The 27,677-nt window shown below is 38.7% G+C and overlaps 1 protein-coding gene across 1 annotated transcript; it reads left to right on the top strand.

The window, feature by feature from the left end:
- The first annotated feature begins 6,931 nt into the window (after positions 1–6,931).
- On the top strand, positions 6,932–24,193 carry LOC128742524 (protein obstructor-E). The gene is made up of 4 exons (XM_053838918.1): positions 6,932–7,016; positions 23,174–23,527; positions 23,587–23,980; positions 24,046–24,193. The coding sequence occupies exons 1-4, from the start codon at positions 6,932–6,934 to the stop codon at positions 24,191–24,193; spliced, it is 981 nt and encodes a 326-aa protein (XP_053694893.1).
- The last annotated feature ends 3,484 nt before the right edge of the window (positions 24,194–27,677 follow it).

Genomic DNA, 27,677 nt, shown 5'->3' with positions numbered 1-27,677 from the left:
CTAAAATATCTTGAAAAAAATACAGATACGCCGCTCTTCGCAGATTCAATCGTCAATAAAGTGGCTCCTGGCGGCAACAGGTCATAGTATTCGTAAAGCGTTTTAATAAGCACCATTTGAGTTATAGCGTTTTTGTTTTTTAACCTGGGCTACCCAACAAACATTTTTTTAAGAGAAGTTTGTTCAACCATTATACAGCTAATATTCAGTAAGCAAGCGCTTGTTAAGCAATTATTCAACAAAAATGTTCGTTGGGTAGTTGCAACTCGACCAGTGCATAAACAAACATTTTCAGGAGAATAAACAAACGTTTTTGGGTTGTCAGTGTATTGTTCATGGCGGGCCCAGATAACACAAAATCGTAATAGAAAGTTCACATTAAATCGTTTTCATGTCAATTTCACATTGGAATTGTATAATGATTAGAGTATGTCAAATCGAAGTGAACAATAAGTTGTTTTGCAGTCGTGCGTGTCTTCATATACAATTCATGACTGTGAATTATAAAGCAGTAAAGACGATTGCAATATTTGATTATATCTTAATCATATATTCAGGAGTATTTAGTTGCGTGTTATAAAAACTACACAAAACAGAATTACAAATAATTGTCAAAATTTTCGCACGTATATCGCCTCCACTTTGGTACATATATATTCTTATATGCCGTGAAACATAACTTTTTCATTCAGATATGATTTCGTATATCTCAGTTGCAATCGAGATATACAAACCAAATGGTTTACTGGGGGGTAGAAACTGTAAAAATTTCCAGAGCGAACCCGTTGTCTAAAAAGTTCAACCCAGATCGAAACTAAATTCAACCTGAGTGAAAAAAGAAACGTTTTGATAGACGTTCGATTGGAACTAGAGCGAACCTAAGTTGGACCTAAGCAAAAACAAAAACGCTATAATACGCTAAATATAATGGGTATGTTGCAGTTTCAACCCCGCTATTAGCAATATGACAAGCCGAAAACGTTGGTTTATTCTCCCTAAAATGTTTTTTTATTCAGTGGATTGGAACTAACTCAGGTTATAAAACTAAAACGATATTGTGATAGGTGATAGCACAGAACAGAAGTGGAAGGAGCAATCCAAACACGTACATGCTACTTTCTACAGATACTAGCGAACCTGGCGGTAGCAAGTCACTTTTTTCCACGAAAACACACGAAAACATGTGACAGCTGCTATGCGATTGGCAGCGAGCGTTCTGCTTATATTGCTGTTATTCGCTTCTATACAAAAACCTTCCCAAAGAAAAATAAAAACAAAAAAGACTGTCACCAGTTTTGGTCGCCAAATCGTTCGGACTTCCACTTCTGTTCTGTCTAGTTCACCCTACCGCCAGTAGATAGTGCTGATGGCATACTTTTTACGCTTTCCACTGATATCAAAGACTGGCGTATCTACCCAGGTAACCAATAAGCATTAGTAGAAGCAGTAAATCAATCCTTTATTAGCATCGTTGGCGTTTTATACTGCATATTGCTGTTTATTAGCTTTTTGACTGCATAATTTTTGAAAATTGGCATCCACAATTCTAATTAAATTCTTCTTGTCGGTAACTAGCTGCAAATAAGCATTGTCAGCACTATAAGAGGGCTAGCAGTAAAGTAGCCGTATATTATATATTTTGCCAAAATAGTACTTATGGAGCATTTAAGGCAACATAAATGCTTATTGGCTTGCATTTAAATTACAATGGAAATGTTTATTGGTTACCTGGGTAGTTCCTTTAATAATCTAATAGCGAATTTGTTTATTCAATCCGGGTTGCAGCTGGATAAATTTTTTGTGTTCATATGCTCTTATTTGATAGACAAAATTCATCCCGAACTAGAAAAATTCTTTGGAAGCTACCTGTTAACTACAAACCCAGTACCTATATAAACTCAATTCAGAATGTCATTGTCCGAGCAACAAAAAAGATTATGTGCAAATGAAAGATTCTGTTTGCGTCTCCTCTTCTTACGCTTTTCAATCCAATTTTTCTTAAAGATTAGCTACTGGCAATAACGCCAGCAACCGGTTCATGCTAAACTAAAGTGACCAGATTTTTTTTGGATAAATGCGGGACATATTGCTTATTTGCTAAATCGGTTCGGTAGTAAAGATGGGATCATTTAGAAATTGGGCACTTAATTTTGGCGATAGCGGCACCCCCGTGACCGTGGATGCTAGCTTTTGGTAGCGTTGAGTTATTTGGGTTATTTGTAAACAGTTCTGCTCGGTACATTTTTTTCGCAGTTTAAACATAACGTGGTTTCGAGATATTCATCATGCAGGAGAAATGAAAGTAATTGTGTGCGGTTACCTGCAGAATCCATCAGCATTAGCTCGGGGGGCTGGAGGGACTGACTGATTATCCTAAAAGAGCTGTGCACAGCTGATTTGCTTTGCATTTTATAGTATTTTTCTTGTACTTTCACATGGGTAATAAATGTAATAAATGGGTAATTGGGAGTTATTGCTATTGAAAATTGTGTGGTTTTTTAAAAAAAACTTAAATTTTCTGTTCAAATAGTGACGATAGCAAGCTACTATATTCTAGAAAAGAATGTATTTTGACTGTTTAAAACTCTTTGCCGAACAACTCAAATGTGTATAAATACTGTAGAAAGAGCTGTGGTCAAAAAATTGATTTTCGTAAAGTCTCCACAGAAATTGTTCCTTATCTCTAAAACTATAACAGCTAGATGGATACTTTCTTTGGCAAAGTTCTTTGTAATAATCTTCTTAAAAATTTTTTGGAGCTTTGTTTTGCTGTAGTAAGGGATAATTTTTATCTGACTTTTAGGGGGTTTAATCAAAAAATCGTTCATGCCAGATGAAAAAGCCTTTAACCACCTTTAACGCTAAGAAATTTCGCTTAACATTCTTAACCAGTATAATCAACTATTTCGGCGCTATTAAAAAAAACGCGTGTTTTGATACCTCTGGAACCACTGTGGTGTGGTTGAGGGATGCAAGAAAACTCTCAGGGCGGTCCGGAAGGCACAGACCAAACGTTGGAGTTGAGTTCTTGATCGTCAACTGCGGTTAAAGGTCATTCGGAAAGTCAAGGCTGATCTCAGCATCACGGATTATGCTTTGGCGAAAAAACTGAATACTGACTGCTCTATTGTACGGCGAATCCGTCTCGGAATAGCTACAAGTGTTACCGAGCAAGTGGGAAAGCCAACAAAAGCCTCAAATAATAAACAAAGAATCCGGTCTCGTGAGCTATGCGGCCAGGTGGTGACGAAACGCGATGCATGTGTCTGACTCGATGATGAATAAGCTTCAGAGAAGACCGATTTCAGCCAAATCCAGGTGTTAAATTCTTCGTGCTCTGGCTCGCGGTAGGGTTTGTAGCACATTCGAGAAATTTCCATCGTACATCTGGCGAAATTCGGGAGGTTACTGTGGACCGACCACATCGTAAGTATGCTGGACGACAGTGCAGCGAAATCTATTCTTTTCAAAGACCCCACTGGCACCAGAAATAGAGCGGCCCAACATGCTAATGGGCTCGACCAGATTGAAGCCGATTTGCGAGTGTCGAAACGCTCAACGAATTGACGACGAGTAGCGCAGGACCAAGCGCAATGGAAACAAGTTTGCGTTGCGTAGCACGAGCCAACCCGGCTCTATACTGCTAGAAGAGAGGAGAAGAAGACTGTTTCATTTCAAGTCCACGAGGTTATTGCATTGCTCGAAAAATTGTTGAACAGTGAGATGTCTGCGGCTTGCATTAACTTGAGACTACACACGAAGGTCTGACCCTCTAATTGCTCTAAGGTGAGCCCTGGCGGTCATCCTGCATGAATATGCGAGATATATCTATAATCCTCACTTTCCTCAATGGTTGTCTGGATGCAGTTTCGTATCGTTGACGCATCGTAAACTACCGTTTCTGCCATTTCAATAAAGATGAATTTATGAGAATAACGCTGTTATAGCGCTAGTGTTCCGCTGAGCCATGGGAGGAGTCCTATCTTTCCCTCTCATGCACGGATTCCACCATATGTAGGGTACAGGAGGGTATTCCCATCACGCTACTAATTTCGGCATACATTACATACATACATTATAAAAGCTTTGCCACTAAATAACAATACTGAAACGAATGTAGCACTCATAGACTTTAATGTGTTATAACTATTTTCATAAAAATGTAAGTGGTTTGCTTAATTTTATTCAATAAACATCAAAACCACTGTTTTTCCACTAGCACGTAACCAGGCTGAAAAAACTAGCAGCAATCGCTCTTGATGATGGTTTGGAAGACACACAATTATGATCACGTTTACTTATTCTAGAAACTAAACAGCTGTGAATATGCTATCACAGAACAATTCTACTTCTTTTTATCACGGAAGAACACAAAAATTCCCCTCTGAAATGAAAATATAAATCAATTTTCATTCACTAGCCATTAGCAGCATTTTGTTTTTAATTCCAGCATATGATGCATTATATAAACTACTACCAATATATGTGCTGACATAACTAGTATTTGAGTGACAACTGGTTATGAACGATTCAGTGATACACTAGCGCCAGCAGCAAGCTGTTGTCACTGCAAAACTAATTATCTTCAATGAGCCCGGAATGTAGGCAATAGCGAGAAGTTATCCATCGGTCTCTCTTCTCTTGTCTCTTTTGATCTGTTTTTGAAAAGCATTTAATCGCTGTGCTAGCTATTTCGGCCGATCGGATTTAAAAACCATAGACATCACTATAGAAAATGGGCTCAATTTAGCCGCAGCGACTTCATCATTTCTCGCGACTATAATTCAAATTCAGTAGCGTTTTATTAAGACCAAGATACACGCCGATATTCAGTAAATATTATTCTATCAACTGGTATAAAAATGTCCCGAATAAATATAGTTTCAACGTAGTTCCTGAATATTGTTCAGGCTACCGCTTAATGGGCTGGAAATACCCACCCGTACCCTACATGTTTGACAGGGAATCGAGTATGGTTTCGTCGCAAGCAACTTCACAATAATGGTAATCCACGTGAAGGAAAGCTGCAAAATACATTAATTTATTTCTTTTTAAGTTTTACATACCGTCATCCGGGGCGAGATTGTGCCAAAAAAGCATATGTTTTTGTTCTTTAGCTCAGTATACACACAATTTAGGAACTAAGTTGATTTCAAACCTGTCAATATGTACTAAATTGTTCAATTAACAACTACCGTAGAGACGGTTTAGTTACAATGAAACCTAATTTTACTGAAAGTGCATGAACTTTGGCACAATCTCACCCCTTGTAGGGGGTGACATTGTGCCAAAAACTTAAAGTTAAGCTAAAAACCTAAACAGTGAACGTTAGCATGTTTATAAACAAAACATATAAATATCAGTATAAAGTAGTTCATATGGGGCCGTCCATGAACTAAGTGGACTAACAGGGGCAGGGGGTCGGCCAAAAACAACGCATCATACAAAAAGTATGAACGAAAATAACCCGGGGAGGTCTGAAATAACTAAAAATGAGTTCGTAGTCAATGGACAGCCTTTATATAGCCAGCAGCGTTTCTAGGGTTAACAAGGGGGAGATATATGAAGGGGTGTATCCTAAGGGGGCATACCTATTTGATCACTTAACAAAATTAACCATTACTTCGTTCGAGAATCCGCGGCCGCAGAACATGTAGCCCATCCCACCCCCCTCTCCCGTCCTTAAAACTGGCAGTATATACACAGTATAATATATTCGTCTTATATTAGAGTGTTTATTCAAAGCATCTGAAATTTCCAGAGAAAAAGTAAAAATTAGTTTAAATTATTTAGCAGACCTATGCTCCAAAATGGATGATGCAATCTAATCTGTCAAAATATTGTGCTCAATAGTAAAGAATGTGAGTGTACTGGTGTATACTGACGTATTTTTGTTGTGTATGTGAAATCCACAAATTGGATCGATCATTATGGCTTGGCACAATCTCACCCCCGTGAAGCTCGAAAAGTACAAAGTTTCGAAAAATATTATTTTCGTAATCAAAACTTATCCAACGCATAATAACCTTTCAATACACTGTAAATGATTAGTTTATATACCCTCAAAATAGCAAGTTGATGCGATTTCTTGTTTGGGTTGGTTTATGGGGGACATTTTTTACAAGCGTTATTTCCGAGTATTTTTGATAGCGAACTTTGAAACCCTGTTTAGGCTAAATAGTTTGCTAATATTATCTGTGTTCCATTCTAAGTTATGAATAAATATGTTATTTTCATCATTATTTTGAATTTAGGTCACCTGTTTCTATAGATCTAATAAATTTTCACAAATAAACGTTTTTGGTTTTTGGCCCAATCTCACCCCCGTGGCACAATCTCACCCCGGATGGCGGTTTACATAAAACTGATCTTAATATAAGACAACATTTTCGTTTATTGGACGGTAAAACATCCAAATTCGTTTTCCATGACGAATGCCACAAAAACGTTAGGCGACGCCATAAAAATCATATTTATAATGTAATCTTGAATTTTTTGCTAATATTATGCTACCATCTCTGCCGTTCATCATCACCCACTACTACTCCGGTCCGCGAACATGCCATGTTCCGTACGATTGGGCAGCTGAAAACAACAAAAGCCGCATACACATTTTTGCTCGCATCACCTCCTACCAATCCATGTCGGCTGCAGCAGTCGTCTCATCGGAGAGATTTACTTAAGACCCATTGGCTTCGCAACGTGCGGTCCGGCTCCATGGTTCCATGGCAGTGTGGCAGGCAAACACTTTTACCGCAACTTCGTGCCATACGGCTACAATACAGCCACAATCGTTAAAACTCGAGACCGGGTGCGACAGCGATTTCTGGTTCCCGACACGCGACGAACGGCACAAGCGACGAACCCGCGCGATCTACGATCAACACGAATCGCAGTCTTTAGTTGTTGATATTTTAAACAAATTATTTAAATGTTCAGTCGAGAAGCGGTCGTCAAGATGAAAGCAGCTGCCCAGCTCGGTCTTAGTTTCCTAGTGCTTCTGAGTGTTGTGATTGGTGAGTGAAGAAGTGGTTTTGCGCCGTTGGCCTATTTGCTGTGTTGGGGTCTGGAAATCTGAGTTGCAACGTTGCACAAGTTTCATCCTCATCTCATTGCTGTCTGCTTTGGGATGATCGATCGGATGTGACGATCTATCAAACTGCAGTTTGATGTCATGGCGTCTGTGATGGTGGTTACGTATGCAGGAAAACCATTGATTATTGCGAATTTGCCGAGACACTGCATTTCCTATATACATAAAAAGTGGATGAACTTGAAACTTTTACCACACCGACAAACACGAATGTACTCTGGTTGAACAGCCAGCAGCGGAGGTAGCAACATACAGGTTTGGTGAAGAAACGTGGCCAACGATAAATAATTGAATCATGAGTGGACTGCACAGCATACAACTTCATTGACAATATAATGTGCTCTTACGTCGATGCAAAGGCTGTCAAAAAGCCTACCGCCGTAAACTGTGACGATGAACTCAATCAAGTGCTAAAATATGAAAGTGGGTACCGTGCAGCAAAAGTTGGTCATATTCAAATGAGACAGTGCAGTGCAGTGCATGACTTTTGTTAATAATTGTTTGTTACCAGCCATGCCCAGGATGACCTGACGAGGTTTCTGCATGTTCGTTTAAGTTTTATAGAAACTCAGTTATAGGCTATTTCATCATGTGTGCGTGTGAATGTTTTGTGGTTCGTGATATCGTGCCGGCGTTTAGATAATCGGTTATAACACAACTCACATTGACACCGTTCGAATTTAAATTTTGGATAGTGATTGAGAAAAAGTTGGAGTATAAATATGTTCATTAATAACCGGTTGCGAACCCATCACCAAAATTTGGTTTAAAGAAGATCGCCAATTCGTGAGTTAAATGCGGGCACAACATATTTGGTTATACTGTTGCATATTAGGTACTATGTATAGTTGGATGAAAATTCGTTACATGGTCTGTTGGTGATCACAAATATGCACACAATATTATTTGTTGTATTTGAGACCTAAAAATGACGATACAGCCAGATCTTAACGGAAAATTAGCAGTCATTAACTTTTCGTCGGAGAGCCAAATTTCGGGAACAGTTTTTGGGCCCAAAAGCAGGGTTTTATTTGCAAAATTGTAAATAATGCATCCTTCTTGCCAGTCTGAACACTTCAAATATATTTTCATGAACAAAATGTTTGTTTCAAACAAAAAAACTGCTTTTGAAATTGGCAAAATCGTTGACGATTAATTTCACCTTAATAAATATTTATCCTCTACTCTGTGCTACACTAATGAAATCCCAATTATTGCGTTGGAATTGAAGTACACTTTAGCGGTCAAAACAATTTGTATGAAATACAAAAATGTATTGCAAAAACACAAATTTCTCCATAATCTACCATAACATTTTGGTTTCTTATTAATAAAACTTCATACACGAAAATAAGAATTTAAGTTGCCATTGATATCGACAATTATACTTGTGGCTGCAAATAAAATGTTTAAAAAAACAAATTTGTAGATCGTCTACAAGAAATTTTAATTAGTTTTACTTCCGCCAAAGAAAACACTTTTCGTAAACACACTCTGTTGCTGATTTTGTTATAAAATCTCAGATATGGATGTCCGTGATTATCCTTGTCATCAAAATTCGTGATTTTCAAACACCACATCATAAAAATTTTCTTTAGGAACCGATATGAAACTTTCTAATGGAGTCCTTCTGAGAGAAAAAAAGGAACCTCTCTAATGTAAAGAGGGTTTACTCTAATGAGTGGTGAATTATAAAAAGTTAATATTTACAGTAATATGTACTGCTTTGCTGTCAATACTAATCTGCATTTTCACTTTGACGGCAGATAGAACTCTTCATCATTGTATGCGTTGTTACCATCAAACTATCGCTATACAGCTCCTACTACAGTCAGTATACTCACATTACTATAGTAATGCTGGTATTTCCCTGGTTGGAATACGAGAAAAAGGCAAAATATGTTCATCTCTACTTCTTCTCCCATTTTCACAGTTCCTAATAGGATTTCTGTAGTGCGATAGAACTTTAAAATCCTTAACTACTGCCAAGCGAATAAGGTTATTCCACAGACTAAGTTATTCTTTATAACAAAGCAACTTTAATCCTTGTCCTATTTGCAGTTATACATTTAAGCATTTAAAACCCTTTATAAGGCAGTGGCAACTATATTGCCACCAACAAAAATTTTTTATTTTGCTTCTATAATTATATTGATGTCATTATAGACGCAAAACAAATATTTTTCGTTGGTGGCAATTTTATTGCCACGGCCTTATAAAGGGTTAAAAAACACAACAAAAGGTGATGAAAAGATGATTAAAATACCAAGAAAAGACTACGACGGCAGCGAAAAGACGGTTTAAAGACCACCAAAATGAAATAAATAAAACGAAAGAAATATGAACAAGTGGCGAAAATACGATAAAAAGTAGACAAAAACACAATTATTAGGCCGTATGAATAAAACAGTTTGCTTTGCTTTTCCCGTTTAAATCGTAAGCATTTGCTCTAACTGTTTTATTCATATGGCCTTGTAAAAGATCACACAAACACGACGGAAAAAGCAAACAAAAAACAAAAAACACGACAAAATACGTTGAAAAGCGTCAAAAAGACGACAATACGACAATAAAAATAGAAGTTCTTTTAATCGTATACGTTTCACAACAACAAGTCAGAGATATAAAATCCTAAACAAGCGGCGCTATCAGAGTTATGTATAATAGGGTAATGTCGTTATCGTCGGGCCACTGTTATGGTCGGGCCACTGTTATGATCGGGCCATTTCGATTTTTACAGTTCAAGTAACTTATAATATCTATGTACCGTGAACGTACCATATTCTGCGCAGTTAAGACATTTTAATGATTCTTCCGCTATTCTAAGTATTCTAGATTTAAATTAACAACGTGGATAGCAGCAACGTGTAGTGCTACGGTCTATAATATCTGATAAAAATATGGGAATTATAAGTCGACCAACAATTGAGTATATTTTTCGTTTTGTAAACTTATCCACGGTGCCTAATTCTGCGCACTCTCTTGTCCATGTTCCTAATTCTGCGCATGTTTGCTCCTAATTCTGCGCACCCAAAAAGTGAAAATAAATACTCCTGCCATGCTGTTTATGTCTTTATACGCTGAAAGCACACCAAAAAATCCGGCATTACCATAATTAAATCCATCATCCGGCCTTCTTGTGCTGTTCGGGTGGCAAAGGAATATTGTTATCATTTTGATTGCCTCATTTTAAATATTTTATTCTCGATAACGTGAAGGGCGAATTGATTTGGGTTTTCCGCATACTGAACATTATACTTTAGACTAATAAAAAAAATTGGGTTTCCATATAGAAACCACCACCCCACTCTCTGACTGCCCCATGATGTTGAACATTAAAAAAATAGAAGACATGGTTTTATGAATTGGCGCTCGTAGGTTCGGACCCAGAGACACAGTAGGGTAGATGATCCATTAGTTGCGCCACTAGGCACAATATAACTTCATTTTGCTTGTTTATAGAGGTATATGCTTCAATTAATGGTTGTGGGATATAAATTTATCAAATGCAAGGTATTTGTCACAAGGCAAGACAATTGCTTTCGTTGTACGAGAAGCGTTATAAAGAAAAAATGAATTTTCCGATTCAATTATATTGTACCAACAGTTGCGCTAATGTTTCCTTAATTAAGTTTGATGTTCCTTTAATTGTGGTATTCTATATACATTGCTAGGTTGCTAAGTGAAAAAACATCGTAGCAAAACTATAGATGAGCACCTATAGTTGTGCGCTCCAACTGCGCGTTGGATATTGGAAAATTGGCATTTTAGCAAATAATGCTTTAATTTTCAATGGTGTAGTCTAACTACCAATACTTCTAAAAACCTGTTTTATATAATGAATTCAATTGTTTTATCTAAAATGCTACGGTGACGAAAATATGCATTAATAATGAATAGTAGCGTAACTATTGGTACTACCACAACTATTGGATCAACTACCCTACAGTATTCCAATCAATGCAAGTTAAAGATTCTACTTGAATTTTCATGCCTCTATACCTCAGCCATTTGGGTGAGGTTACGTATTCTTTCGCGATTTCTTCGTAGGATACATTACTGCGCAGAATTTGGAACATGAATAAAAAATCTGTGCCTAAATCTGCGCATTATTGCATCGCATTTTTCTAAGGAAAGCAATGCATGCAATCACTCTTTTTGTCTAAACCGTGACTAAAATTAATTATTCTTTCTAATTATGCTGGGCAATTTGATGATTGCAAAGAATTTCGATCATAAATTTGTTAATTTTCTAGAAGGGCATTCTTAGCGTTGGTACTAACGACGATGTTTTCTGCCATATAAAATACTTAGTTTCACGTTAAATTATTTCGCTCTCCAATATTATGGCGAGTTTTTGAATAATGACGTAATATTCAACAGACATTTATAAAAAAATAATGCAATTATCATAGTTATGCACAATGTTAAAAAAATATTTATATAAAGAAAAATGCGCAGAATTAGGAGCGGTCACGGTACAAGCATTGTAATACTTCTTACTGTGACAGCTAACTTTTCACAATATTGTGAGTTTCAAACGCTTATTCAAAACACGCGTGCTGAATTCTGTGACTAAATCTGACAAAAAAAGTTTTGCAGGCGCAGTAAACTTTTCTTCAAGAAACGATTCATGAAATGCAATTTTCGAGATAAATGTTGAAAATGCATTAAGTGTGTTGTGCTTCACACGAAGACTATAGAAAAATCCCCTCCAGTGAGGTGTTTAGTTAGGATAAGGTGAAATACTACAAAAGCGCTTATTGTAAAGGTCGGGCCACTTGAATAGTCATGGTTGGGCCACCATAATTTTAAGCGTATAAACGCCTTATTCGTTAGAGAATGTCTGTCACGTAAAATGTGATGAAATAAGGCTAAATTAATACGACAAAAACCTAGATTGTTGTTTTTTTTCGTTGTAGTAGTACACTTCGATAAAGGCGATTGTAGCAATATTGATTTTACAAGATCGCCAAAATATCGCAAAAATGTAATTAAAATAAGAATATTTTCACTTATATGGGCCGTTGTGTACGGCAATCATTCTTTTCATGTCTCTATATTGAATTTCAATACGTAATTCTTAGATTTTGAACAGTAGCCCAACCTGTACAAGGTTGCCCGACTATGACAACATTTTTGTCTTCACGTAAATGCCTGTAACTCAATTATTTTTCCAGCAAATAGTTTGGGATTTTGCAAAAATATATTTTATTCATAGACCTTTGCAACGATGTATTTAGATTTCCGATATTCCTTTTGAAACGAAAGTTATGGGCGAATGCCCAGAGTTTTTGGAAGTTTGTAAACTCAAAACGTAAGAGACATGGTAACGTAAGGACGTAAGTGACGAGAAAACAACAAACTACGACGAACAAACTGACCAAAAATGGAAGATGAAATATGGAAAAACAACGATTAAAAGCGAATGATAAAATGTCAAAAACGAAATAAATAAATTTGACAGAAAACCCATGGAAAAACTGTCAAATTGCCGCAACGTAGTAAAATCCGTATGCATTGGGTCTGGGCCTTAACTGTATCAACAGATCTTGTTGATCTTCGTTGCTCAACTCTTCAAGTGCGAAATCGATGCTCCTGAACTTCTGTCCTGGATTAACGTTAACGTTATGCCTCGACCGCTCCGATCATGAGAATTTCTGTGCCTACTTATCATCCTACGCAATTTTATGAACAACACAAACCAGGGGTGACATTGCGATTCTCGTTTCAAGTGATTTTGGTTCGTTTCGACCACGTTAAACAAATGGGCGAAACGAACCAAAATCACTCGAAACGAGGATCGCTATGTCACCCCAGTCCAGGTGATGTGCAGTGTTTTCAGTGACGTGTATGATAAATTTGATTTTACGATTTGGATTACGATTTGACGAAAGTTTAATGTGATGTAAATTTCATGTTTTTCATATTTGGTTTATATTTCTATACCTATTGGGATAAAATACACTGATAAACTATACTAGACGCATTAATTGTCTTCTAATAAACCGAATAGAAAAGTCACAAATGCAGTCAGACCGTAGCAATTGTCATTCAAAATATGTGGAAAAGCGCTACATATATTCTTATCGGCTACGCGAGGGCTTCAACCCACTGACTGGCACCGTATATCATCCCTCTCGATTCTAGAGCTAATAGTGACGAAATTTGCTGCGACGTGATTATGCTGAAAACTCGAAACTCGCTCGGTATGAGAGGGTATGCGAGTTTCGCAACGATATGCAGGATATTTCAGTATATGATTCTTGCTGCCGGAAATGTGTTATAAACTATGCACACACTGTAAAGGGCGGAAGTTAATATTTAGATAACTAGTTGTGCTTTGCCTTGCTCTGTTCTGCAGTAACATGCTCAACATGTTTCATGATTCTGTCCAGCATCATTCCGTTCGTTACTGTTCTTTCTTGTTTCGTACTTTAGTTATACTGCTTTGAGCTGAACTGAACATCACGTTTCATATTCTGCATCGCTTTATTTCGCACTGGTTTCGAGCATAGAGAGGAAACACGGTAATGTTTTTCAAGAGCAGAGCATCATATTATCACATGATACCTATACTACCCGTATAAATTATTCCGTACGACCTTCAACCGTATCGCCGGATCTTTTGATTCGGGTATTGGAAATGGTCAGTACCGCTTATATGTATCACTATATATTTAGTCGTGTTTAGAACCGGTATTTATTTCCGACACGCAAACATTATGTGGGTAACCGCAAATTGGATACAACTGACGCATTTTTGTACCAAACAATTGCTCTACCATTCACTTTCGCTTTTGCTATTGCTGCCTATTGAATTAATTGCGCAGAAGTATGATTCAGTACTTGAAAAAATGTTCAAGTTTGTCTAGCAGTAACATTGTCGTACGCTTTAAGTTAGGAATCTAAAGCAATGAAAATAAGTAGGAGAATTTTGGTATTGTTTTTTATTTCTAGCTTCCTAGCAGCAATCGAGAAAAAGAAGCCCAAACAATTCCTTGATCTGATTAGAAATTAAACCCAATGTTACTGATGTGTGCTGCAAGTTAGCACACGAAATTTTTGCAGGCTAAAATTTATGCCAGTAACGGATTGGCACTGGAACACTCTGTGTACAGAGACGTCACCCTGAAGTGTAAAAAGAGCGAAGCTTATTCTACAAGTTTCACTTACCTGTCACATCGTGCAAAGTTCAGGGACGCAAAACAAACTTCAAACGGACAAGAAATTGTTGACCGGGAAATGCTTGAGACTTTTGAGAAACTAGTCAGTCCACTTGTTTAATATACAGGTATTCAACGAATGACTCATAATTATAACGTACGATGCACGACAATCACGGAGTGACAGTCGATTTACGATGACTGACTGGCATGCACAGACCGGAATTTTTATTACACTATGTTAATTTCATAGTTAACAGTACAGGCGGTGATTCTCTCTACTATGCTCGGCACTTCATGTTGCTAAACTAGGGTACGGGAGGGTATTCCCAGCACGCTACTAAATTCGGCATGCATTACCTTTTTTTGCTGCGCTTTTCCAAATAAAAACTTTGCCGCTATATAACAATACTGAAACGAATGTAGCACTCATAAACTTTAATGTGTTATAACTATTTTCATAAAAATGTAAGTAATTTGCTAAATTTTCTTCAATGTACATCAAAACTACTGTTTTCCACTGGCACGTAATCAGGCTGAAAAAACCAGCAGCAATAATCGCTTACGCGTATCCGCTCGTGATTATGGTTTGGAAAACACACAATTATGATCGCTTTTACTTATTCTAGAAACTAAACAGCTGTGAATATGGTATCACAGAACAATTCTAATTCTTTTTATCACGGAAGAACACAAAAATTCCCTTCTGATATGAAAATATAAATCAATTTTCATTCACTAGCACTTGCAGCATTTTGTTTTTAATTTCATATGGCATATGATGCTTTATTTACACTACTACCAATGTGTGAGGCAGCTACTCCTGAAACTATTCTATCGTGTTGACATAGCTAGTATTTGAGTGACAACCACTTGCTTCTGGTGCTAATGTATATGCACGATTCAATGATACACTAGCGCCAGCAGCAAGCTGTTGACACTGCAAAACTAGTTATCTTCAAAGAGCCGGTATATAGGCTATACCGACACGTTATCCTTCTGGGCAGAAAATGGGCTCAATTTAGCCGCAGCGACTTCATCATTTCTCGCGACTATAACTCAAATTCAGTAGCGTTTTATAAAGACCAAAATACACGCCGATATTCAGTAAATATTATTCTATTAACTGGTATAAAAACCTTGTCTCGAATAAATATAGTTTCAACGTAATTCCTGAATATTGTTCAGGCTACCGCTTAATGGGCTGGAATTTGTGAGGAGAGATAGTTTATAGACCCTATCTCAAAGTGACAAAAAATCGACGGCCATGTTGGATTTTATCAAAAAATCGCCGTTTTCGCCATGAACCATCCACCCGATTTTAATTTTAAGACCGCCAACGGAAAGCTGAGAAAAAAATGCTATAAGAAACATTCATCAAATTACATGTGTAGTGGCATTGAAAAAACGAAACAATTAATTATCTGTTTCAAGGTTTACAACTCTCATATAATGGAATATCTGTAGCAAGATAATTGTTTTATTTAGTTAATGCCGTTACACATCTAATTTGAAGAATGTTTCTTACAGCATTTTTTCTCAGCTTTCAGATGGTGGTCGTAAAATTAAAATCGGTTGACGGGATCATGACCAGTATTTGGTCTCGGTCCTGGGCTATTCGTCACCAATTCGTTGTGCGTCTCGACACACGCATGTCGACTTCAACCCGGTCGAGCCATTTATCACATTGGGCCCCTCTATTCCTGGTTCCGGTGGGGTTCTTGAAGAGAACGGATTTCACTACACACACAGAGAACAGACTACCAGGTAATTGACAAAAAGTGTGTAAAATGTTTTTATGTAATCTACGAGTAATCCTTCAATAGAGCACCCCTCGAGCAGTAAGTGGCAAACTAAATCTTGATGTCGCTGCCATCGCTACTATGTAACTCCAGCACAAAGAAATATTGATAAAGGTACATGAATATTTTTTGATGCGTTTGGCAAACTATTTCTGGAGGGCGCTACCGACAGATTTTACACACAAAAAATCGATTACTTCCTTCGAGCCTGTTAATCTGTTCTCTGTGCTACACAGTCGTCAGGCATCCTTACGACGGCCGGCTCACCGTAGTCTCCCAACTTTCGCCAGACGTACGACAGGAATCTCTCCCAGAAATGCCTGCAACTCGTGGTTCATACGCCTACGCCACTCTCCGCTTTCCATTTATGCTCCGCCAAAACTAGTCTGCAACAATACCGTTCGTTCAAATACGGCAAGTGCACGTATGTCTTCCAGGGCTTGTTCGTTCACTTTGACTCAATGTTGATTCATTTGACAGTACCGTCTCAGTCGAGAAAAATTTGACACAGTTATATATGAGACATTTGTAGAACCAGTTATTATCTACAATTTTGCTGAATAAAATTTTACTATATCTTTTGTATTTACGGTGCTACAATGCTAGTACCTTATTAGTGACTAAATAAATGCTCATTTAGTTACTAATGACGTACTAGCATTGTAGCATCGTAACTACAACAGATACAGCAAAATTTTATTCAGCAAAACGACAACTAGTTCTACAAATGTCTCATATACAACTTTGTCAAATTTTGCTCGGCTGAGACGGTACTGTCAAATGAATCAAAATTGAGTCAAAGTGAACGAACAAGCCCTGATTCCGTAAACAAAGTTACTGTCTCAAGTCCGTAGGAGACTACCGGTTTGGTTAGCGTTTTGTACATCGTCAGCTTTGTGCGGCGGCGTATGCTCCTTGATCGAAGCGTCTTGTGAAAGGAATAGTAAGGCTTGTTCGCGACAAAATCTGGACACCTCAATTTTGCAATAAGGGTCAGTGCAGACTTGTTGGCAACCAATTTAGCTGCGTTTGTCCACGATTTTCGAAATTTATCTATAGTTGTTGCTTGTTGTTTGTGCTGGGACAGCTCTCTCTTCACCAAAGCCCAATACCGCTCGATGGGGCGTAACTCTGAATAGTTAGGTGGATTCAGTACAATATGGACTCCATTAGCATCATGCCATTCCAAAACATATTTGGCGTAGTGACAGGAAGGCAAATTAGGCCAAAATAGCAAGGGTACATCATGGCTGTGTAGGAACGGCAACAATCGTTTCTGCAGACATTCTTCACGGTATATTTCCTTGTTAACCGTTCCCATAGTGATGTAACTTTTGCTTGCTCGACCACAGCTGCATATGGCCTGCCATACTAAATATTTTTTAGAGAACTTGGCTTTCTTTTTGGTCTTAAAATGCTCTGCAACGCCATTCCGTTTCATGACAGTGTAAAAAGACGTACCAGGAAGCTGTTTAAAGTCTTCTAGGACATTCGTTTTATCGATCATTATAACGCGTGGAAACTTCGTTAAATATTTGCGATAAAGCTTACGAGCGCGTGTTTTGGCCGTCGTATTTTGCTTGTCATTACGGTTTGGCACAGTCCTCACCTTGAAAGACTTCATGCCTCGTCGTTGCTTAGAAGTGTGCACGAATGTTGGCGACATTTTTATTTTACGAGCAAAATGATACGTACAGAAAGATCTGATCTCCTACATAATATTTGTTTTACCTTCGCATCCTTGTGGTGGTTCCTCAGATCCGTTTATGGTCCACATCCCTTCTCCTAGCTGTTGTCAAGCGTGTATCGAACGATTTTAAAACACTGTAAACAGTGCTAGGAGGAAATCCAAGCTTTTTGGCAAGTTTTCTTAACGAGAGATCCGGATTTTCATTGCGACCGCACATAATTGCTTTTCGCACCGGCTCTTCTATCGACGCCATTTTACGCTGAGCGCTTGTAATATAAACAAGCGTTATATTTTCAGAAAGAACAGACATACGTCTACCATTCTGCAAAATATTTCACTCATTGTTAATGTATTTCCGAAGCTGTGTGTGTTTAGGGGTGTCCAAATTTTGTCGCGAACAAGCCTTAGGCTCGATTTCCAGCTTGAATGCGTCGTTGAATCTCCTCACTCGTATTATTGTCGGCGGTGACCAGAGATCCCAGATATACAAACTCATCAACCACTTCCAGCTCATCGCCGTCAATAGTCACTGCCTGTGGGAGGCAAACGTTGCTTTCTCTGGAGCCTCTTCCCACCATAAATTTTATATTCGATATTCTAGCCTTCGTTTTTAGTCTTACGTAGATTGCCTCCGGCGTCTCAAAATTTCTAATAATGATGTCGAGGTCGTCTGGCTACTCTTGCTGAAGATCGTTTCTTTCGTTTCGATGCCCGCTCACCGGATCACGACACTTACAATTATTGCAAAACTTTGTGCTCCTCACGGGTGTACCCCATTAGGCATACGGACGTTCCGTATAATGGAAATTAAGCATAATGAACGACAGGCATAATGTGCGGAAGGCGTAATGTACGGTAGGCATGATAGACGTTAGGCAATCAGTCGTTTGCTTGAAAAAGCTCCAATCGGCTTAGTTTAGCAGAAAAAAAACGAGCATTGCATACAGGGTGAACCGGCTTACCGACGGATGGCCGGAACACAAATGCGGAACCACACGACCGAATGTTGTAGAAAATGGTCGAGACTTTCGTGGTTCGGCCTAATATATGTACAGCACACAATTTCGAATCGTCTTTCTGCACAACCCGCTCACAAAGCCAAAAGTCCGCGAGCGCTACAGTAGGATGTATGGCTACAGATTTTGCTTTACTTCTTCTTCTATTCCTCTTATTACACCCTCGCTAAAGCGTGTAGGGCGCTATATCTCTGCATATTAGCGTTGGTAAGAGGAAATGCTTATCAACTTAGGGACTATATTGGCTCGTTTCATTATCCTTGATTTCCCTGATCGCGGATAAGTTCAAGTTGTTACGTGGTTTTTGAGCCGTAAATCTCGCATGTGCATAGTATTTTTCGATATAAATTAAATTATGGTTGTATATAAGCACCATTGGTATTGTATTAAATTTGTTAAAAAGGTATTTTTTATATCTTAATTTTCGTAGTTACTGACTTTACAAGAAAATTTTCGAATATCCAGCTTAGTCTCATATGACTGATGCTTACATACTTACATTATCCATCTAGCTCCGCCCATCTACTAACAACAATTCCTTTCCCGAAATACTTGTGAAGATGCAGAGGATTCCCTGGTCTTTAGTAGCAACAAGTATTGGACTAACATTCCTTTCCATCCCACCAGGACCCGCATTCGGACGTGGCCGGCGTCGGTATTGATCAGCATGCAGGGACCTGATAAGGTTGCACAATGAAAAATAGCGTGCTGTCCCAAGTATGCTTTTTCCAGCCATCATTTTGCAATTTTCATCGGTCTTGGTCAATAACGGAGTAGCAGCACACGAGCGGTATCCTATGCTTATGCTTATGCTTATGCTTATTCCTCTTATTACACCCTCGCTTACATACGCGGATAAGAGTACGAGGAAGTCTCGCGATCAACTGCTCGGGTTGCACGGGTTGCAGGTTGCACGAGCGAGCCCGATGACTGCCCAGTCAGCATTCTTATATGTATAATTAGATTGCTACTAGGAGTTAAGTACTGATATGTATCCAATAAATCGTATTCGACGCGCAAAAGCCGCTTATCCGTGCCGTTTTGGAGGCGACATACGCACTTAGGAATAATTTTGTGCGATTCACTTATATAGGTATTTCAATACGATAAAATCCGATTAAGCGCAATCAGTTTCATACAGCTATAACAACTTTGTGCTGAAAATCGTACAGCATTATAAATGATAGAATATCAACTTGCGCGCACTTTATTAGGCTTTATTTACGAATCCGAATTTGTTAAGAGATATTTACGATAATTTTCGTACATTGATATACGAGTTGGTGCTGGCTGCGTGTGGCTGATAGCTAAATACGCACACGCAAAAACTTGTGATAATGCATGGAAAAATAAGAAACAGAGTCCGACAGAGATGCTCATGCCAGTGTTTGCGTAACAACGAGATCGGTCGTATGACAAAATTAAACGACACCACACGAATATGGGACCGTGGCTGGTCGCCGACAACACTCACCGTCTCACCCTCAATCATCAGTCAAAATATTTTTTACAGAATTATGCCAAAAGGTCGTTAGCCAAATTCTCTTCTGCCAGTTGGTTCCATATGTTTATGCTAATGTTTTCATATCAAACGACGTTATGCCAAATGGCTTAGTGTTAAATAGGCGGCCCCTGTTCTCATGCTATTGTATCGGAATTATGCCAAATGGTCGCCATACCCAATGGATTTATGTCAAATGATCCTTTATGATTATGCCAATGTTTTATATCAAATGATGTTATGCCAAATAACTTTATGCTAAATGTGCTGCTCTGGTTTTCATTGCATTGTGATGGGGCGATGATTGACTCAACTGCGTATTCACAGCAAATCGAAGTTTTGGAAATTATGCCTAACGTCCATTACACCTATCTTCAATTATGCCTGACGTCCTGTCCTGTGTCCTATGTTTCTAATGTCTGTATGCCTTCATCCGCCTCTAACACCAACTACACGGTATTGAAGACACGCTTCGCCGATAAAGTAGAATTATGAAGCGGCGATGGAAGCCTCACACAAGAGACATAGGTGGACATAGCACAAACGAAACATGAAACGGAATCAGACCAAGCTATTTCTCAGGTCAAAGTGATAGAGTAAGGTGGTGCAGAATGCACCGCTTAAGCAAAACATCATTTTGCAGAGCAACGGCGTGTTTGTTCTACGTTTTTCAACTTCTAGAAGACTTTGGGATCTTTTTTACACTTACTCCTGGTGAAATTTCCTAACAAAAACCAGTATTTTTTGTTATTTTTGACGATTTTTGGCAAGAGTCAAAATCATATGTGAGGCAGAACGCCAAAGCCCGTGGACAAAACGCACCAAGTTTGCCCAGCTAGGCGTTAAACGCGACCAAAAAAATTTACATTCAATCACGTGTTGTATAAACTCCTAAAACTAGGCTGCCGCAATGGCGGAAGCGTTCGTTATAGCGTTTGTTACATACGCTTGTTTGCTGGGATACAATGGGTTCATATCTTAACATAATTGGCAATAAAATTTAATCATCTACTTTTCTCCAACTGATGTGTGATGAAATATTGTAAGTTGAACAATGTACAATTGGGTTTAAGGCAAATTCTAAGTCCTATACAATACATAATATTGCTACATTTTTAATAAGTAATCTGAAACAAAAGATGTACTGCAAATTACAAATATTTTATAACTGTTCGATTCCGCTGAGATGCATTCTACCCCTGTTTTGTATTTTGATGTTTTTTGCAATATATGTGAAAAATATGCATAGCTAATGCCGTTTTTGTGATGAATCATCGAGTATGACAGTATATCAATTAGATAGACTGTATTTATTATGAAATTTGCATACCGACTAGTAGTAAAAGCTTAAGAGAAAACCGTGATTTCTTACATGTGGAATGAGATCGCGGATAATCGCTTGATTTTATTGGATGTGGCTATGTTTGATGCTTTTACATTCTACACAATTATGAATTAGTTTGTTTTACACCAAAATGAAATGCGCATTCATAATTTTACCAAATAAGACATTGCCATGTGTACAACTTTGTAAATAACGAAACAGGATTGGTAATTTCAGATTAAGTTACGACGTTCAGTGTTACGTCACGATTTGAACTGCAATTCAAAAAGTCACGGCTTGAACTTGACCAGCAAAATCAATAAATAAAAATCGATACTTATGAAAGCATGAGTTTCAACAAGTTTGTTTCGAAGATTCTCCTAATGCGTACCAATGACAGAGTCACCTGCCGTTATACGCTAACATTTCGCTTATGGTTACCTCCTTCATAGGGCTCTGGTAACTTTGAAATGGGCGACAGTTACAGCCGTCGGTTTATGTTTATTTATGAAATTGTCAAAACAGATGTTGGTCTGCTAGTTCTGTATGATTCAGCGTGAGGATGAGAACAAATCCTGTCAGATACTAGATAATACGAATGTTTAGCAAGTTTAAACATACGTGCAAAAGGGAATCGTTACCAGCGATAGGGAGTCTAAACAGCGCTTTCATGATAATTTTGAAATCAATTTTTGAGGACACTTGTCATTTCACCCATTACACCAGTGCCAGTTCTGTATCGATATTTTGATAGAAATAATCAGTGAATTAGTTTCACTATCTCATCCACCCTAATGGTTTGAATCGCACCGCAACCAGAAGTGCTCTGCACACTGTATAGGTCCTGCTTGAAATTCCTCATTGTTAGCTGTTTGTAGATTTATGGGTAAAACGTAAAGCGAAGCACGATGAGTGATTTATGGGTACATTCTAGGCGTTCTAGCTCATAAGTGCTAGTGCTGCTGCACGTTTGCCACCCGATACCATTCGAGCCATTTGTGAGAAATTCACGCAGGACAGTACTAATGTCAACCGAACTTCACGCTCTTCGCGTTCTGATAGAGCAAAAGCCTATGCCATTTGCGGCCGATCCTGTTGTTCCTATTCAGACACCGCGCTGCTGTGGGAAGAAAGATGGGGATTAATCTGTGTCGGTTGACATATTAGAGGGGAACCGCGAAGATGGTTGGAGCGTATTCTATAGTTCAAGGTAACCGTTGTGTACATGTGGGGAATTGAAAACTTGTTTCGTTGGCATTTGCATTGGCTGTCTGATTGCCACTGTAGTCGTCTATATGGATCTACCTAAATGCCGTGCTATGGCGCGCTACACTTACTCTTACAGCATGCAAATCTTCGTATAACGGTTTCTAGTCTATACTAGATCAATTTTTTAATTTCGGAATATAAATTATTTAAGTTATTGCCATTTTTCTGATCTTTATTACTATTATTGTTTTAATAATGATTCTAGAATTATTTTCTATTATTATTTTTTTATTACTTTTGTTAATATTTTACTAGCATCATGCGCCTTATTTCATAATTATTAATATTGTCACAAATTATTTCTTATTTTAGGCCTATCGGCAGCGCAAAGCCAACTAAGAAGGCAATATGAAACCAATCGCCGCACGCCCGCCCGCGATAGAGGAGCCCCGGTGAAAGAGTCACCCGTCCGGGAAACAAAAAATCCGAACCGTGAAGCGCCGGCGACCGTAGACGAAGAATTGGACCCGGAGCTGTCCGAGAACTGTCCCGAGCCCAACGGATTCTTCGCGGATGCTGAGCAGTGTGACAAGTACTATGCGTGTCGAGAGGGCCACATTGAGGAGAAGCTCTGCCCGGATGGCATGGTGTTCAACGATTATGACCTGGAACAGGAAAAATGTGATTTACCGTTTAACATTGATTGCTCTAAGCGGCCAAAGTTTCGTAAGCAAGGATGAATGAAGAGAATGAGCTTTTGTTAAGCAATTTTTTTTCTTACGCAGAAACACCCATTCCATCCCAGCACTGCCCTCGGCAAAACGGATACTTTGCCGGTGAAGGCGGATCCTGCGACAAGTTCTATTACTGTGTTGAAGGAAAGTTTAACATGATTACATGTCCCGCTGGACTGGTTTTCAATCCTAGAACCGGAATCTGCACATGGCCTGACGAGGCCGCCAAAGTGGGATGCTCTTCCGAGGAATTATTCAAATTCACTTGCCCGAAAGTGAATGAAACGTTCGCTGTCAGCCACCCGAGGTATGCCGATCCGGAAGACTGCCAGTTCTTCTACGTGTGTATTAACGGTGAAACGCCACGCCGTAATGGCTGCAAGCTGGGACAGGTCTTTGATGATACCGCCAAGCACTGTGAATGGGCACGAAAGGTTCCAGAATGGTAACATATGTCTAAGAGATATTAGTTTTCACGGTGATCAACTAGATTCTGTTGGTCAATTTCAGCGCTGACTGGTACAAAAATCGTTTGACTGATGCTGAGCTGGATGCACTGGAAAATCCACCAACCACAAAGGCTCCGGCAAACAAAGGTTCGACTAAGGTTTCTCGTCGACGACCGTCCAAAAAACCAAAGCTTGAAGAAGAGGAGTAGAATTCTGTACAACAAAGACGCACTAGATTCTACTTGAAGCTAAATACTCAGCAGATATTTCGGAACAACTATTTAAATTTTATTATTTATTTGTTTTTCCGGGACGCTCAAAAAATTTACTCAATAAAAATACTGTCCTAAGCAACACAGTTTGTAAGGTTTTCGAAACAAAAATTCTAAAAAAATGTTACTAAACAGTAAATTTCTGGCCAATTCGAAATGGAAATTGAGAGATAAATAAAAAGTGATATCGTGTTTGCTAGAAATACGGCAGCCAATTTTTCTGGCCAACATAAATCAATGCGGGACATCTTTTTTGCCTGCAGTAAAAGCATTTTGAGAATAGGCTACATAATACGCATTACACATGTGCCACGCAAGCAGCCAGTCAGCTGCTGCGATTTAGTAAATTTCATTTCCTGTCTGAAACCAGTCGGGCAATAATTTATGAACGAACCAAGCTCGCTCGACCGGCCGTCCGAACGACCGAGCTGGATGTCGTGTAGCCAAGCATATTTACGCCATAGTGCTGCTACGTATGACGATACACAACTCCGCCCAGGAAGTTGCTGCCGTATTATGCGGAAACTAACCTTCCGGAATGCTAAGCAACCGTCCTGAGAGACTGAAACCGTACCGTTATATTTTCGGAGCTCAACTAAGTTTTACGTTTGGTACCTACTCTAAAATAGTCGTGGAAATTGCTTAGCAGAAAACTAGTTAATCATGAGATAATAATTTGGCAGCAAACTATAAGTACAAATTTACAACCAGAATTCAGTGTCCTATAAAAAAATTCTAGATGAGATGAAATAATAAGGATAAAGGAGATGGTTATCGATAAACGAGATAATAATGCAAGCCAACTCAGTAACGAGGGTTTTGAACTTTTCGCTACTCGTTCCTGCCCACCCGCAAGAGAAGGAAAGTTTTCACTGTCCACTGCACAGTTTAATTAAGACAGTGGCCAAGCCACGAGTCCATCTAGTTGGATACAAATTTCTTTCGAACTTCTTAATGAAACTTCCAATTTACTAGATAGAAAGTACACATAGAAACTGATTGCATAGATATATACTATATATCTGAGGATTGAGGGTTTATAAAACTTTCGCTAGCTTAGTATAATTAAACAGAAAACGGAAATTGATCTGAACGCAAAAATTGGCTTTAACAGTATCATCACTCGATGCAGTGTCTCTCTGATCAGCCGCATCAGTTTGTCCGTTAAACCATGTTGGCAAATTATCTGGCATAGCTTTTCTAGATCGATTGTATCGTATGCTGCTTTGAAATCAACAAATACATAATGGGTATGCTATAATTTAGGGTGACCACATGTGCTGATTTTCCAAGACATATCTTGCATGCACGTGGCTTGTTCTGATGTCATGGTTTACAGTGAAAAACCCTCATTTTCAAAACGAAATCCTCCGTTAGTTAAGAAGTTGACAGGTAATTATTTCAAAAGTCCTGCTCTCATACGATATTATTAGCCCCAGAAAAAACCATGGGTTATCTCGTCTTCGTGAACGCTTCTAGATATTTTATTTTCAGTTTTATAATTGAAACTTACTTTGAAAACTTGTTTGCCACCTTAAAAGTCTTTAGTGCTAAGTTTTCTTTGCCGAACAAGTCGATTTTGTTTGCCCCATTGTTAAACTAATAAAGACTCAAAAAAGCGAGACTATTATGGTTAGGTTATTTCAACTTTAATACCTCATGCGACCTTCTCTCCATTACCGAATGCCCGCCCTCGGGCTCGGGCGAAGTTCTAGCGAGTTCCGTGGGATGACGTCATTTGGTACAAAAACAACATTATTTGCTCTACACCTGTCCACAGGTTAAGGCAGGACGTCAAATCCGTGCAAAACAGCGTCTCGCCGCCGTGAGACTGCAAGACGGACAGCAGGCGTTTCTGGAAGCATTCGTCCAAGTAGATTTGTCTGTTGGCGGTACCCGTCGTGATCATACCGCACCCACAACTAGCCTGCCAAACTAAGAACTTTTTTGGCGAATTCGTCCACCTTCTTCTTACTTACCTCCATTCCATTCCGTTTCTATCCGTTTCTTTTGCACCATTCCACAAGCGTGTTGATGTCTGTTTGAAAAGCACAGCGGTCAGTCAACGTCGTAACAAAACAAAATGAAAAGCAAAGACCCTAAGATGCTGCCTTGGGGTACACTGCATAGAATTGGGAACGGAGTAAAATAAGTTTCACCAATCCATCTCCATCCACTGATGCGCTATGTCCCTTTGAGAGAAGACTGAATCCATTGAGTCAGTCATTCTGGAAGTCTTGTTCGTTTTAGCTATCTTTTTCTAGAATTTAGCCACCGAAACTCCTGAATCGCAAAGCGTTGTAGCTCTCCAGCAGCGAGCCAGTCTGTGTTGGCCCATGAAGAGTTTGGACATTCTTTTGCATATCGTTCTTTCAACAATGAAATCTTAAATTTTATTATTTTTCAATAATTCGCTATATTTGACTGGTTTGACTAGTTCATGGGAAGTTGGGAACCCCCCATCACACGAATCAATTGCCAGAAAACTTGTTGCATGCAAAGAAAAGTGAAAAGTTCAACTTTTTATGTATTGGCAATTGAACGTTGCCTGCAGCAGGGGAAGTTTTTTTCTTTCCTGTCATCGACCGGAAATAAGAAAAAATGTACCCTCTATCCGTGTGGTTTGCTCAACGATACCGGTTTCGACTGCATCGAAAGGTACCTATATTTTGTGCGGGGTTTCACATTCGTCGATACAGGATAATGAAGTTATTTTAAAGTTCTATCGTAGTTTCTTCTGTCGGATTACTCCTGCACTCGATGCTGACATAAGCAAGAGAGTAAAAGTTCAAATAGATTACGCAAAGTATGTCTTAAATTCAACGCAAAACTTTTAATCTAATCAATTAAACATATTGTTCGTTGTGCTCCTGCTTCCTTTCCCTCCAAACGCGAAAGCGAACGTTCGGTCGTCTCTTTTCTCCACATCGCAATGAATTTTCGTGCGCTGTTCCCTAAGATTTTTTTGCATGCAAGATTAAGTACAGTTGAGACTTTTATGGTTGATACTTTTCACTGTCGACTTCAGACAAACCTGAAGGCAGCTACCTACATTATAGCTGAGAGGAAGGAATGTAAGTTCCGCGATGAAGAGAAAAAAAGTTATTTGAAAAGTTTTGAAACCAAGTACAAAATTAAGTCAAATACTGCTGCGTGCACTGAATATGTGCCAAATGCAATTGGGGGAATCCATTATTGGTTTATTTAATACCTTTAAAGTTTTCCTATTGTGTGCAATACTATATCAGTTGCGTTTTTTTACATCTTCCGCAGAGTATGGGCGAAACTTTCTGCATCATCGCATGGCAACTTATATTTAGGAACTAGCACTAGGCATGATTCCAACGAACTTACTATTTTTGTGACTGCATCTCTACTTTTTCCCGGTAGGCATATTCAACATAGATAAATAAAAGCAAAA

This window comes from Sabethes cyaneus, chromosome 3 (assembly GCF_943734655.1).
Source record: "Sabethes cyaneus chromosome 3, idSabCyanKW18_F2, whole genome shotgun sequence".
In the NCBI taxonomy this organism is placed as follows: domain Eukaryota; kingdom Metazoa; phylum Arthropoda; class Insecta; order Diptera; family Culicidae; genus Sabethes; species Sabethes cyaneus.
Note: the sequence above shows the minus strand (reverse complement) of the source record. Positions and strands in the feature narration are given on the sequence as shown.